The sequence below is a fragment of the Otolemur garnettii genome, unplaced genomic scaffold (assembly GCF_000181295.1).
Source record: "Otolemur garnettii isolate 467f Iridium unplaced genomic scaffold, OtoGar3 scaffold00047, whole genome shotgun sequence".
NCBI lineage: Eukaryota > Metazoa > Chordata > Mammalia > Primates > Galagidae > Otolemur > Otolemur garnettii.
The window spans coordinates 9177401-9193090 of NW_003852442.1; the positions used below are offsets into that span (position 1 = coordinate 9177401).

The window sequence follows — 15690 nt, forward strand, 5'->3', positions numbered from 1 at the left end:
CAGGCGCCCGCCACAACGCCCGGCTATTTTTTGGTTGCAGCCGTCATTGTTGTTTGGCGGGTCCGGGCTGGGGATTCGAACCCACCAACTTAGGTGTACGTGGCTGGCGCCTTAGCCGGTTGAGCTATAGGCGCCGAGCCCAGTTTCATCTTAAACTCCTGAACTTCAAGGAATCCTCACACCTCAGCCTCTCCGAGTGCTAGGATTATAGGCCTGAACCTCTGCGCCTGGCTCTTCCTGCCCCTTTAATCTTGCTGCTAACCTTTCGTTTTTTTCTGGTAAATTTTCCTTGACCAAACCCTCTGTTCTCCCAGTCTGGTGTCCCTCCCTGCCAGTAACTAGTCACACAGTCTTTCTTTCTCACTGTGATTTATCTCTTAATTCCTAACACAGTGTCCAGAACATGGTACAGACTCAGTAAACACTGACTTCTGTTTCTTTCGGTAGCCTATCTTAAAGGTCCTTGAAATTGGACTCTGTGGTCAACATGAGAAGTGTTAAGCAGATGTTTGATTGAATCAATGATCGTATTTTTTCATCTTATTAAGTAGAATATAGCAGTCAGAGAGAAAGGAATGTATACTCACCCCCCAAAATCTCTTCATATTCTATATCATCCAAAGTCTCTGCTGTTTCCCCATTTGAACAGTTACAAGGATCATTTTTGCTGCTTTTCAAAACTAAGATCACTTACTAAAAATTTTTAACTGAAGCTGCAAAATTAAAGTAATATTCAGTCCTCACCTATAAATAATAATGAGTTTAGATACTTTCTAGTTTAAGGTGTGTTAAAGAAGCTGTATCGAGTGGACTGTATGGTGTATGTCAGGAGTTTTAAAGGAATGAGGATAGATGTGCCTGGAAACTAGATCTTGTGCCATTCTCCTTCATAAGTTGATTGTGAAATCTGAGACTGAATTCACCAAATCTTAGCTTCTTGCTTAGACTTCTTGGCTTAATCAGAAATTGGCTTATATAACCTACTTATATACTCCAAAAACCTTGTGGAGCTTTAAGTTTTTTCAAGATTTTTTTTTTTTTTTTTTTTTTTTTTTTTGAGACAGAGTCCCACTATGTTGCCCTTGGTAGAGTGCTATGGTGTCACAGCTCATAGCAACCTTAAATTCTTGGCCTTAAGCGATTCTCTTGCCTCAGCCTCCCAAGTAGCTGGGACTACAGGTGCCGGCCACAATACCCAGCTGGTTTTTTGTTGTAATTGTCGTTGTTTAGCAGGCCCAGGCCAGGTTCAAACCCGCCAGCCCCAGTGTATGTGGCTGGCACCCTTAACCACTGAGCTACAGGCACCAAGCCTTTTCTTGATTTTTAAATGATTTTTAATTTGTAAATTTAAAAAATTTCTCCTTTAGTAAAAAAGAAAGTATGTCTGAATGATAGTGTTTTTATCTGCATATTTTCCCTTTTATCTACGAACATGATAGCATTTTATCTTTGTTTGTTGTCTGATATGTATATATACTTTATCTGATTGTATATAGTTGGTTGTTGTCATTTAAAGTAACTTACTGATAAATTTGCTACTATTCTAACTGGAGGATTTTTCTTTGTCTCTCCCCACCCCTAACATCTTTTATCTAGTTGTTGTGGAATTACAAGCTGAATCTAACTACAGATCCCAAATTTGAATCTGTTGCCAGAGAGGTTTGCAAATCTACCATAACAGAGGTAAGTTGTGAAGGAATTTTGTGGATGTTTAATGACTTAAAAGAAATCACATCTATTGACCAGATCACTGTGTCACTGTGAGAGGAATGAGACAGTTACATTACTTTTCTTGGAATTTACATGTGTCTCAGTTGAAAGATAGGAAGAGGGGGGATGTAATTAGATTCTTTTTGTTAACATCCGCCTACACTTACAGTAGGATACTGTTGACTGAGACAGTTGGAATCAGGTTGTGTTGGTCCCCAAAGCAGGAGGGAGTAAAACTGCTGAGGTTATCATTGCTGCTCGCACAGTTACACAACCTGCTTTGTCTGAAGCACATCGGGATGGTTACAGGAGGCCTATAGGCATTCCTGCGTGTTTCAGCTATGCATTTGGATCAGTTGAACCACAGAGGCATATACTTCAAATATTAAGAGCTAGTGTTTAAAAAGTTAAGGATATGAGTGTGTGTGTTGTTATAAATTGATACTGAGCATAAAGACAAAAGCACTGATGAAAATCCATAGCACCATACAGATACTAATGGAAAATTTTCAATTATCTTGATTCAGTGTAAACAACAAATAATATTAGTAAAAATTATGATACTTGAAGTTTCCTTTTTGATTTTTTTGGTGTGCTTTTTATTTTAATCAGTAATACAAACTCCATTAAGCCAGAGTTTCTGCATACTGAAGTATGGCAGTGACACAGAAAATAGTTGCTATTTTGGCTCAGCGCCCATAGCACAGTGGTTACAGCATCACCCACATACACCGAGTTTGGCGGGTTGGAAACCGGCCTGGACCAGCTAAACAACAGTGATAACTGCAACAAAAAATAGCTGGGCGTCATGGTGGGTGCCTGTAGTCCCAGCTGCTTGGGAGGCTAAGGCGAAAGAATCTCCTGAGCCCAAGAGTTTAGGGTTGCTGTGAGCTGTGATGTCACAGTACTATATCCAGGGCGACTTAGTGGGACTCTGTCTCAAAAAATAAAAAGAAAATAGTTGCTATTTTTCCACCTCAAAGTTAACACAGTTCTTATAGCATATTAATCTGTCCTCAAGCTGACCCTTTTGATAACTTAAATCAGGGCCACTTTCTACAACGGTCTTTAAGGAAGACCCTGCTTCACTCACATAAGCCTTCAGCTGTGTTCCTCACCTATGTCATTATCAGATCTTATAGAACCTGTTTTCTTAAATCTTCTAATACTGGATCAGATATATTTTATTCTTTTAAATCAGTGACCCTTCATATTTACCTTGGAGCTTCAGAATAGATAGCATATCTTTGAAATATTGATATTATGCTCCCAGCTTTAATATTCTGTATCTCCAACTCCCTAAGCTGGCTATATGACTAAACCGCTAACTTTAAAATATCAAAGGCAAGGTATTTGCTTAATAACAAAACGAAATACTAACAAAGAAATGATTCCCAGGCTTGAACTTTAAATGTTTGTATATTCCCACTATATTATGGAACTATTCAATTATAAGTAGTTTTTCTTTTTAAAGACACATTGGAAGATATAAATGTGTATGTGTGTGTTTGTATTTGTTTTGCCCTCTTTTGTGCCACCAATTAAGTACATACCACTTTGACTGCCCTGTGGAAATACAGTTCAGAATATCTGTATATTCACTAAAATAGTTTCATTGTTTATATTAAGCTGGCTTCCTTATAACATGTCTGTAATAATGGTACCCTGTGATCTCTTAGGGTATTCTTGCTTTGTAAAAGATTGAATAACAAGGACACTTCTCTCTTACTATGAGAAAATTAAATATCAGGCAAAACATAAATACTAAATACCAGCAAAACATTGTATTCTGCACTCCCTTCTACTTTCTTAATTTTGGAATCCTACTTCCAAGGAGAAAAACACCACCTCAAGAATATCTGCAACTGCAAACCAAACTTTTTTACTTCCCGAGATTAAGCTAAATGCTGCCTACTTTCCTCTGTCTATGTCAAAAAATAGAATGACTATAGAATTTTTCCAATGGCACATAATGAACTTCCCTAACCACTTCAGAGTTAACTCCCGTTTTGAAATATGTTGAGAACTTAATGTTGGTTTTTTGCTGTTTAATAAGATAGAAGGAAAAAATGCTTCTCATCATAATGGTAGAAGATCATAAACTTCATTCAAACACTACATGCTCTTATAATTGGTAGTAAACTGAAATACAAATGGTGCTATGTTTCTGTGTTTCAGTAAAATGTGAAGTGAGTAAAGCTAAATAAGCATTTAGTTTCTTGTTGTTTGTTTTTTGAGGCAGTCTCACTTTGTCACCCTTGGTAGAGTGTTGTGGTGTCATAGCTCACAGCAACCTCAAACTCTTGGGCTCAAGTAATTCTTTTATGTCAGCCTCCTGAGTAGCTGGTACTACAGGCGTCAGCCATAATGCCCCACTATTTTTAGAGACTGGGTCTTGCTCTTGCTCAGTCTCAAACTCCTGAACTCAAGCAGTCCACCCCGCCTGAACCTCCCAAGCCACCACGCCTAGCCAACATTTAGTTTCTTATTGTGGCTTTTTGTTCAAAATGTGTTCTTGATTTCTCTTCAGATTTTTAAGCTGTTGATTCTACAATATTAGGGCCTATGAGAATGCTTCTGTACTTCATTAAGTTTTAAAATCTATGCATCTGCCACTTATCTTGATTTTTATCTAGTTCTATGATTGAATTCCAAAAGCTGGGGTTTTCTTTTCTTTTTTTTTTTTTTTTTTTTTTTTTTGAGACAGAGCCTCAAGCTGTTCCCCTGGGTAGAGTGCCGTGGCATCACAGCTCACAGCAACCTCCAACTCCTGGGCTCAAGCGAGTCTCCTGCCTCCGCCTCCCAAGTAGCTGGGACCACAGGCGCCCGCCACAACGTCCGGCTATTTTTTGGTTGCAGCCATCACTGTTGTTTAGCGGGTCCAGGCTGGGGATTCGAACCCGCCACCTTAGGTGTAGGTGGCTGGCGCCCTAGCCAGTTGAGCTATAGGCGCCGGGCCTTTTCTTTTTTTTTTTTTTAGAGACAGAGTCTCATTTTAACGTCCTCGGTAGAGTGCCATGGCGTCACACAGCTCACAGCAACCTCCAATTCCTGGGCTTAGGTGATTGTCTTGCCTCTGGCTCCCGAGTAGTTGGGGCTACAGGTGCCCACCACAACACCTGGCTATTTTTTTGTTACAGTTTGGCCGGGGTTGAGTTCGAACTTGCCACCCTTGATATGGGCCAGCACCCTACCCACTGAGCCATAGGCGCTGCCCTCAAAACGAACAGCCATTTCGTTTCCGAACAGCTATTCTTCCTTTTACTTTTCAAACTTAGCTCTGTTTTGTTGAAAATAAATAAATACAGAGAGATGGGTGGCGCCTGTGGCTCAGTGAGTAGGGCGCCAGCCCCATATACCAAGGGTGGCAGGTTCAAACCTGGCCCCAGCCCCAGCAACAACAAAAAAAAGCTGTGTGTTGTGGCGGACACCTGTGGTCCCAGCTACTCAGGAGGCTGAGGCAAGAGATTTGCCTAAGCCCAAGAGCTGGAGGTTGCTGTGAGCTATGATGCCACAGCATTCTACCGAGGGTAACAAAGTGAGACTCTTGACTCTAAAAAAAAAAAATAAAGAGAGAGAAAACTTCCTGGACAATTTAGATTCTCATTTTACAGATGAGTAGCTGGGACTATAGGTGCATGCCATCTTGACAGGCTAATTTTTCAAATTTTTGTATAGACAGGGTCTGGCCTTGTTGCTCAGACTGGTCTTGAACTCTTGGCCTCAGGCAGTCCTCTCACCTTGGCTTTCCAATGTACCAGGATTATAGGCATGAGCCACCTTGCTCAGCCTCATTAGCATTTTGTGGTTTGGAGTGTACTTTGCAGGAAGACTAACCGTTGGAATCACTCTGTGCTTGATCTACTAGATCCTATTTCAGAACCACACAGACTAGGTTTGCAGTGGCCTTCCCTTTCCCGCACTTCTTGCCACACTGTGTTGAACTTCATTTTATACATTTCTTTCCCAGACCACAGTGGTTGAGCTTGGGTTCTACTAATTTCTACAGCACATGTTCAAATTTATAGTTAATTCAAAACATACTACTGTCACATCAAGAAGTAATAGTATGCCTTCCCTCTTCTCTCTCCTTGTCATTGTGTTTACCTAATAATAGTTTGCTCTGTACCTGATCTGGGGTATGCAGCTAGCCTTGACTTCTACACCTGTTTTCTAGACATACTCCCTAGATTCCTCTCCTACAGACCTCTGCATTCTTTACATGGTTGAAAGGGCTTCTCAGTAGGACCATACTAAAGCTGTAGATGTTAAAAGCTTTTTACTCTATCTAGAAGTGAGTTTTTTCTAAGTACTTGAATATGTATATATTTTCCTTGCAAAACACTTTATCAGGTAGTTTCTAGAAGGTATAACAATTTAGGTAGGATGACACTATTTTTCTCTAAAATGAATGTATTACTATTTCTAAACATTTTCCTTAAATGTATTTCTATGTATACTTCTTTCTTTTTTTCTCCCAAGTAAATAGATGGGAAATTAAAGGACAATATCAAATATTTTCTCTTTCATAAAGGTTATTTGGTACAATCCTAGAATATTTGTATAAAATAGCCACTTTCTTTTGAACAGATTAAAGAATGTGCTGATGAACCAGTTGGAAAAGGTTACATGGTTTCCTGCTTGGTTGATCACCGAGGCAACATCACTGAGTATCAGTGTCACCAATACATTACTAAGATGACAGCTATCATTTTCAGTGATTACCGTTTAATCTGTGGCTTCATGGATGACTGCAAAAATGACATCAACATTCTGAAATGTGGCAGCATTCGGCTTGGAGAAAAGGTATCTAATATTACATTGACCTCATGAAAGGGACCTTTAAAATTTGGCATGGGAAAAATTTAGGGCCGGAATGACCTTGAAGTTGAAATTAAGGAAACTTGCCTAGATGACCCTCAGAGCTAAGACCAGTTGACTTGTGAATGTGTTTGTAACAAAACGTTTCAGTGCTGTATGGGGAAGTAGAGGACTTGATATCTGCTTGGGGTGGCGCGCTATCTTCACAACATCAAACCGGTTGCTGATTACCTATAATGGGCCTCTGGCAAAAGAATGACCCAAGTTCTCTAATACTCCTCTCCATATACCTTACTGTTACCATAAAAAAAATTTCTTAGTAAGCACACTGGTTGGTCCCCATCTATAAAATGAGATATTTAAAATAGAAAATTTTAAGATATGTGGAAGTACTTCTAGCTTGTCAGAAAAATGGTTGCTCTATGAATGTGATTTTATAGATGAACTGATATTTAGTAAAGACAGTGCAGAAAAGGACTATTTAACTACTTTCCTCAGATATAGCTGATCTTATGTTTTTTGGCTTATTAGTCTGCTGAACAGTGAAGCTTGGCCAGGTTTATTCTGAATCTGTTTACTCAGCAAAAATGAAAGAAACTCTTGCCAAGTGACAGATGCCAGTGGGAGAGGTCATCTGATAGCGACTATTAATTACAGCTGCTCCTTAATCTGCTATTCAGGAACTATGGTGGAAAATAAAATCTATTTGTCTCTCTGCCCAGTTCATGGTTTGTAGGTGTCTATCATTGACAAGGGGGCATAGTGTTAGGATCCCGGAACTGAGCACACTGTTTCAGATGAAGGGTTTATTGCTGGGTAGTGTTGGCTGTCACCAAAGCCCTAATGCCCTCTCCTTCATATCAGCACAGGGCCCGGTTTCTTATCATAGTGTGCCTGAGTTGGTCTTGAAAGCTCTGTGAGCGAGGCAACTAAAGAAAGGTCAGTGGTAATAAAGAAGGTAGTTTTTTCCTTCCCAGAAGACTGCAGAAGTGGTAGAAAAGCACTTAAGCCACGCTGATGATTCAGGAAGCTCCTCCGACTTTATTCAGGATGTTGGAAATGGTATCTAATTACAAGCCTCGGTCCTTCTAAAAATCTCTACATAGTTTTTCAAGCATACTTTTTGGGAATCAGCAACATTTTCACATTTGTCATTCGCAGAGCACATTGTGAAGTAGACCATTACAGTTGTCTCTTTGTAGTAGTTCTTGCCTATTAACAACCAAGGTAGTAGCTGATTAGCTTCCCTCTAGCTTTCTGCATTGTTTTCAGACAGTTTATTCTAAGTCCATTTACAGAAGTGATTTTATCTTTTCATAAAGAACGTGTAAGTGTATAGTTCACCTCACTTGCTTTGATTCATATGTATTTGGTAATTAGCCATACAGTCTACATTGTCAAATATTCAAATACTTTTCAGTTATATAACTCAAGTGAGCTCAGGGACTCTAAGGAGCTGAAATACCTTTATTTGAAAAAATCATCTATCTGAAAGTTACAATGAATGAAAACATCTAACTGAAGTGAGACCTAAAACCCATGTACGGTGCTAAAATTGCTATGTAGTCAGGTGTTGCCTAACAATGAGCTTATATTCTAAGAAATGTGTTGTTGGTCGATTTTGTGAACAATCATAAAGTGTACTTAACAAACCGAGATACTGTAGTCTGTGACGCACCTAGGCTATATGAAATTATGCAGTATAGTCTATTGCTCCCAGGCTGTAAACCTGTACAGCATGTTACTATACTTACTACTATAGGCAGTTATAACACAATGGTAGTATTTGTGTATCTGAGCATAGAAAATGATCAGTAAAAATACAGTATTATAATATTTTGGGACCACCATCATATATGTGATCTGTTGTTGACTAAACTATCATTATTCGGAACAAGACTCTATATGATACATAACAGGTTGTATCATATAGAGGGGTGGGGGTTGTTACTTTCACTTTTTTTTTTTTCCTTTTTGAGATAGAGTCTCACTATGTTGCCCTTGGTAGAGTGCTATGGTGTCACAACTCACAGCAACCTCCAACTCTTGGGCTTAAGTGATTCTCTTGCCTCAGCCTCCTAAGTAGCTGGGACTACAGGTGCCCGCCACAGTGCCCAGGCTAGCGTTTTACTGTTTAGATCCTCCTCGTAGCTTACTCGTTTTCCTCCTTAAGGTTTGTGGCAAAACAATACCTCTTGATGACACCTACTCTGACCATCACATTTTAAATCAAAGTACTCTAAGTTATTACAAGTTATTCAAATTTGGGATAGGACATTGTTTACAGCATAACATAATGTTTATAATAATCTCTTGTATGTTATAAATAACAAGTGACTGATATGTTTCTGTCCAAACCTTTATCATTATAGAATTAGTTGCTCCTTTGGGAAATACAATTTGGTAGTCCTTGCTTAAGTGGGCCAAAGTCATTAAAACTTGAGTGTCATTCATAAATTTGAGAAAAATAAACCTTGCTCTAGACTTCTGGGGTGTGTGTCTACTTTTTTTCTGTCCTTCTTGTCACACATCCCTCAGAGGTTTTTTTTTTTTTTTTTTTTTTTGATCTGTCATCCTGGGTAGAGTGCCGTGGCATTACAGCTCATAGCAATCTCCAACTCCTGAGCTCAAGCAAGTCTCCAGCCTCAGCCTCAGCCTCCCAAGTAGCTGGGACCATAGGCACCCGCCACAATGCCCAGCTATTTTTTGGTTGCAGCCGTCATTGTTGTTTGGCGGGCCCGGGCTGCATTCGAACCCACCAGCTCAGGTGTATGTGGCTGGCGCCTTAGCTGCTTGAGCCACAGGCGCCAAGTCCCTCAAGAATTTTATCTGTTCAGAATTGCTTTTTATTTTCAATCATCTCAGGCTTCTCAGCATTGGATAGAGTCATAGAGCTAGTAAAAAATGTCAAGGTACAGATAAAGAGTAAGAAGGCATGAGAAAGAGGTGGTATAATGTCCTCCTTATCAGTTTTGGGTCAGCAGATCTTTTGAAAACCTAGTGAAAGCTATGAACCCTCCTCAGAAAAATATGCAAATGCTACTTGCAAATTATAGGAGTTTCACAGACTTCACTCAATCACCGAAATTAACCCCAGGCCCGAAAAATAAATAATGTTCTGTTAGTTAGGCATCTTATGTTCTGTAACTTGGATGACTTGCTTAACTTCCCTAAGCCCGTGTTCATTCATCCACACAATAAATAAATATCACAGCTCCATTCCCGCTTCATAGGTATGTTAAGAGAGAATGTGAGAATTTTCATAGAAACACTTCAAAGTTAATATACTATAGAACAAAATCTATTTCAAAAAGACAAAAAATACACAGAGGGTGCCCAAAAATGTATACATTTTAAACAAGAAAAAAACTATTAAAGTGGTAATACTCAAGACATGTTTGACTTCTTCAATTATAAGAAATGCTCAAAGGTGACTTGTATTCATCTTTCGTTACAGTGTACATTGAGTATTAAATTTTAATTCAGTTTTTTTCTTTCTTAAAACATGTATACGTTTTATTGGTACTCTCTATATGTATATGTTAGTTGGTTGAATTGAAATTTTGCCTGAAGTAGATGTTTCCTTCCTTGATTTTAGGAATCCTTTTATTAAATACAGATTTTACTATAACAGGATTTATGGTACACTGTATTTTCAGATGCTTTGGTATGCTATATTAATGGTATACCTCAAATTGTTAAAAGTGTGTCTTAATGAGTATAGATTAGAGCTCTTGAATAGGAAATATTTAGGGAAAGTGGGAGCTAAATGATGGTTACACACAGGCACAGAGATGAAAGTGACATCAGAAACTAAGATGGAAGAGATCAGAGGGGCTGAGGGATAAAAACTTGATCTGTCAGGTACAGTGAGCACTGTCCTAGTAGTGGGTACACTGAAGGCTCTGACTTCAGCATTATACAGTATATCTATGTAACAGAAAGATTTCTACCCTTTAATATTTTAAAATTAAAAAACAAAATATTCAGGTTCAGTGCCTGTGGCTCAAGCAGCTAAGGTACCAGCCACATACACCTGAGCTGGAGAGTTCAAATCCAGCCCGGGCCCACCAAACAACAATGATGGCTGCAACCAAAAAATAGCTGGACGTTGTGCCAGGTGCCTGTAATCCCAGCTACTTGGGAGGGGGAGGCAGGGGAATTGCTTGAGCCCAGGAGTTGGAGGTTGCTGTGAGCTGTGATACCACAGCACTCTACCAAGGGTGACAGCTTGAGGCTCTGTCGCAAAATAAATAAATAAATAAATAAATAAAATAATATTATGGCTCAGTGAGTAAGGCGCTGGCCCCATATAACAAGGGTGGTGGGTTCAAACCTGGCTCCAGCCAAATTACAGCAAAAAAATAGCCGGGCGTTGTGAACGGGTGTCTGTAGTCCCAGCTACTATGAAGGCTGAGGCCAGAGAATCTCCTAAACCCAGGAGTTGGAGGTTGCTGTGAGCTGTGTGATACCATAGCACTCTGTCGAGGGCGATAAAGTGAGTCTCTGTCGCTACAAAAAAAAATAAAATAAAATATTCAGGGGAAATTTCCCCTGTGTTGGATGAATGTATGCATGTGTGCTTGTGGTTGCTATGGGGATGATGCAAGGTACAATTAAAGATAATTGGATGGTTTTAAGGAAAACCCTCAAAAGCAGTTTATGTAAATGGTGGTAATCCTGTTAAATTGCATTAAAATAAATCCAGAACATCAAAGTGAGTATTACACTATAGATTTTATAAACCCAAAACATCAAAGTAAGTATTACACTACAGATTGTATCATATCAGAGAACAGTAGAATAGAGAAAGGAAAAAAAGAGCCTCTGTAACTTCTTTTCTCAATGGAGTTTTATGGCTTGTTTTTTGTTTTCTAACTTGACTGAAAGCACTATTATTTGTAAAATACCTGGCTATTAGAAAGGAGCAGAGATTTCTGCAGTATTATTTCAGTATTGACATGAACTATAATCAGAGTATCAGGCTGATGTCATTTCTTAAGAATATATTAACATTTTATTTATTTATTTTGTAGAGACAGAGTCTTACTTTATCACTCTTGGTATCACACAGCTCACAGCAACCTCCCAACTCCTGGGCCCCGGCGATTCTGTTGCTCCAGCCTCCCAAGTAGCTTGGACTATAGGCACCCACCACAACACCCAGCTGTTTTTTTGTTGCAGTTTGACTGGGACCGGGTTTGAACCCACCACCCTCAGTATATGGGCCTGGTGCTCTACCCACTGAGCACAGGCGCCACCATATTTATTTTTATTTTTATTTATTTATTTATTTTTGAGACAGTCTCACTGTGTCATTCTTGGTAGAGTGCTGTGGTATCACAGCTCACAGCAACCTCCAGCTCTTAGGCTTAAGCAATTCTCTTTCCTCAGCCTTCCAAATAGCTGGGACTACCACAATGCTAGGCCTTTTTTTTTTATAGTTTGTTACTGGTGTTTCAGCTCATCCAGTCCAGGTTCGAAGCCACCAGCCTTGGTGTATGTGGCACCATAACCACTGTGCTATGGGCACCCAGCCTATTTTGACATTATAAACTTTATGTATATATTTTTTGAGATAGTCTCACTTTCTTGCTCCCCCACAGAGTGCCATGGCATCACAGCTCACAGCTACCTCAAACTCTTGGTCTCAAGCAATTGTCTTGCCTTAGCCTCCCAAGTAGCTGGTAATACAGGTGCCTGCTGCAATACCTGTTTTTTGTTTTGTTTTGTTTTGTTTTGTTTTGTTTTAAAGAGACAAGGTCTTTCTCTTTTTTGTTTCCAATTCCTGAGCTCAGGTGAACTACCACATCACCACATCTGGCCCTGACATTTTAAACGTTTTTTTTTTTTGTTTGTTTTTGTTTTTGTTTTTTGAGACACAGTCTCACTGTGTTGCCCTCAATAGAGTGCTGTGTCGTCACAGCTCACAGCAACCTCAAACTCTTAGGCTTAAATGATTCTTATGCCTCAGCCTCCCAAATAGCTGGGACTACAGGTGCCCACCACAAAGCCCAGCTATTTTTTGTCATTGTTGTTTTGCAGGCCAGGGCTGTGTTGGAACCCGCCAGCTCTGGTGTATGTGGCTGGCACCCTAGCCTCTGAGCTACAGGTGCTAAGTCGATATATTTTAAACTTTTAAAAATTAAGATTCCGGCTCGGCGCCTGTGGCTCAAGCAGCTAAGGTGCCAGCCACATACACCTAAGGTGGCGGGTTCGAATCCCCAGCCCGGGCCCGCCAAACAACAATCATGGCTGCAACCAAAAAATAGCTGGGCGTTGTGGTGGGCACCTGTGGTCCCAGCTGCTTGGGAGGCAGAGGCAGGAGACTCGCTTGAGCCCAGGAGTTGGAGGTTGCTGTGAGCTGTGATGCCATGGCACTCTACCCAGGGGGATAGCTTGAGGCTTCGTCTCAAAAAAAAAAAAAAAAAATTAAGATTCCTGGGCCTGGTATCTGTAGCTCAGTGGCTAGGGGGCTAGCCATGTACACCAAAGCTCGTGGGTTTGAATCCAGCCTGGGCCTGCCAGATTCCTGTTTCTCATTCTAACTAAACTATGGCACTTAAATTTCAAGGATCTCTTCTCATTTATAGGTCAGTATTCTAACCAAGTATCATTGAAGTCCTTTCTGTAACCAACACAATGTATTTAGTTCCCACTTGATTTCTCAGTAGAACATTAATAAGCTAAATATGCATTAGGTTTTTGTTTGCAGTTTTTGGCCAGGGCTGGGTTTGAACCTGCCACCCTCGGCACATGGGGCCTGCGCCCTACTCCTTGAGCTACAGGCACCGCCCCTGTGTCAGGGGGTTTTTATTACTTTTTTTTTTTTTTTTTCAGCCAAGTGATATTTATTTGAAATTCATGTGCTTTAAAACATTTATGTCCTTGCTATTTTAGGATGCACATTCACAAGGTGAGGTGGTATCATGCTTGGAAAAAGGCCTGGTGAAGGAAGCAGAAGAAAAAGAACCCAAGATTCAAGTTTCTGATCTCTGCAAGAAAGCTATCCTTCGGGTGGCTGAGCTATCCTCGGATGACTTTCATTTAGACCGGCATTTATATTTTGCATGCCGGGATGATCGGGAGCGTTTTTGTGAAAATGTGAGTTCTTCAGAAGCTATTCTTCTTTTATTCCTTTTCTTTTCAAATAATTTTAAATATTCTAAGACAAAAAACTATCACAAACCCTTACATATAGAGAAGTCACTGAAGTAAAAGATAGAATTGATCCCAGGATAACAGGAAATGGTATTGGAGGCACAGCCTTGATGATTTAACATCTAGTTAACAGTAGGCTTCTAACAATCTCCACACTTTATGTTTTTATTTTTTGAGACAGAGTCTCAAGCTGTCACCATGGGTAGAGTGCTGTGGCATCACAGTTCACAGCAACCTCCAACCCCTGGGCCCAAGCAGTTCTCCTGCCTCTGCCTCCCTAGTTGCTGACATTACAGGCACAACGCCTGGCTATTTTTTGGTTGCAGCCGTCATTGTTGTTTTGCAGGCCTGGGCTGGATTCAAACCCGCCAGCTCAGGTGTATGTGGCTGGCACCTTAGCTGCTTGAGCCATAGGTGCTGATCCTGTTTGTTTGTTTGTTTGGTTTTTTTTTTTGAGACAGGGAATCTCACACTGTTTAGGCTAGAATGCCATGGCATCATGATAGTTCACTGCAGTCTCAAGCTCCTGGGCTCAAGTGATCATCCTGCCTCAGCTTGCGAGTAGCTGGGGCTATAGGCGTGTACCATCATGCCACACCCAGCTAATTATCATACATTTTGTAGAGAGGGGGTCTTCCTCTCTCTCTTGTACTCTCAGCCTCCCAGAATGCTGGTATTACAGGTGTTGGGCACCATGCCTGGCCAGCACAGCTTTCTGACACTTTAAATAGAGTTAGACAGGGACTGAGAGTAACTTGTGTATATAGTGCTTCCGTTCTGCCTCCTGTTTTGACTTAGCAGTTTCAACCATGAGAGGCACTAGCTGTACGGGTTTTATAGACTCTAGCATAAAGTTTTAAGAAAGAAGACTCCTGGTAATGTTTCTCTCGTCCCCTAATTAACAAAATATATCTGAGAACAAATGACAGTTGCCAAACATCATGGTAAAAATTATTTTCATCTTTTTTTTTCTTTTTTTTTTTTTAAGACAAGAGTCTCACTTTGTCACCCTCAGTAAAGTGCTGTGGCGTCACAGTTTATAGCAACCTCCAGCTTCTTGGGCTTCGGCAATTCTCTTGCCTCAGCCTCCCAAGTAGCTGGGACTACAGGCAACTGCCACAACGCTTGGCTATTTTTTTGTTGCAGTTTGGCGGCCAGGTTCAAACCCACCACCATTGGTATATGGGGCCGGCACCCTACTCACTGAGCCACGGGCACCACCCAATTATTTTCATCTTTATTGTAGTCACTGTTAAATTTTACAAATGGCTGAGCCATTTTTTCCAGAAGTGCTCACCATTATTATAATCTGACATTGATAGTTCTGTATGAGATTATGGGTAATGTGCTGCATAATGACTTAGCTAATAATAACAGCATGGCCAGGCAAGGTGGCTCACACCTATAACCCTAGCACTCCTATGAGGCCAAGCCAGGTGGATTGCTTGAGCTTACAAGTTCAAGACCAGCATTAGCAAAAGTGAGACCCCGTCTCTACTAAAAATAGAAAAACTGAGACAAGAGGATCACTTGAGCCCGAGTTGGAGGTTGCTGTGAGCTATGACATCACAGTACTCTACACAGGGTGACAGCTTGAGGCTCTGTCTCAAAATAATAATAATAATAATGTGTGTGTTGCATCTTACAGACACAAGCTGGTGAAGGCAGAGTGTATAAGTGCCTCTTTAACCATAAATTTGAAGAATCCATGAGTGAAAAGGTAAGTATTACTTAGAAACAAAGTAGCATTTTATTAATTTCTTTAAAGCTTTCTCAAATCCTCTCAAATAAATTTCTTATAATTTTATACCAGAATGTAAATGACTGATAAAGTTTACCCTTTTCAGAGGTGAGATGTGGATTTAAGTAGAGAACTAAAGCCTATTTGGCTTAAACCAAGAAAACGAAGTTCTACTTGCACTATTTAGACAGTGAAAAGCCAACTGGGGGTCGATTTGGGGGGAACAAATTACAGAATTTTTTTTTTTTTTTTTTTGA

At 40.2% G+C, this 15690-nt stretch overlaps 1 protein-coding gene across 1 annotated transcript in view; it reads left to right on the forward strand.

Moving 5' to 3' along the window:
• GLG1 (golgi glycoprotein 1) overlaps window positions 1-15690 on the forward strand; it is an 80383-nt gene that overhangs the window by 14212 nt on the left and 50481 nt on the right. Inside the window, exons 2-5 of the mRNA XM_023514094.1 lie at window positions 1597-1683; window positions 6301-6516; window positions 13432-13635; window positions 15341-15412. Of these exons, the coding sequence (XP_023369862.1) occupies window positions 1597-1683; window positions 6301-6516; window positions 13432-13635; window positions 15341-15412 (579 nt within the window). The remainder of the gene's footprint in view (window positions 1-1596; window positions 1684-6300; window positions 6517-13431; window positions 13636-15340; window positions 15413-15690) is intronic.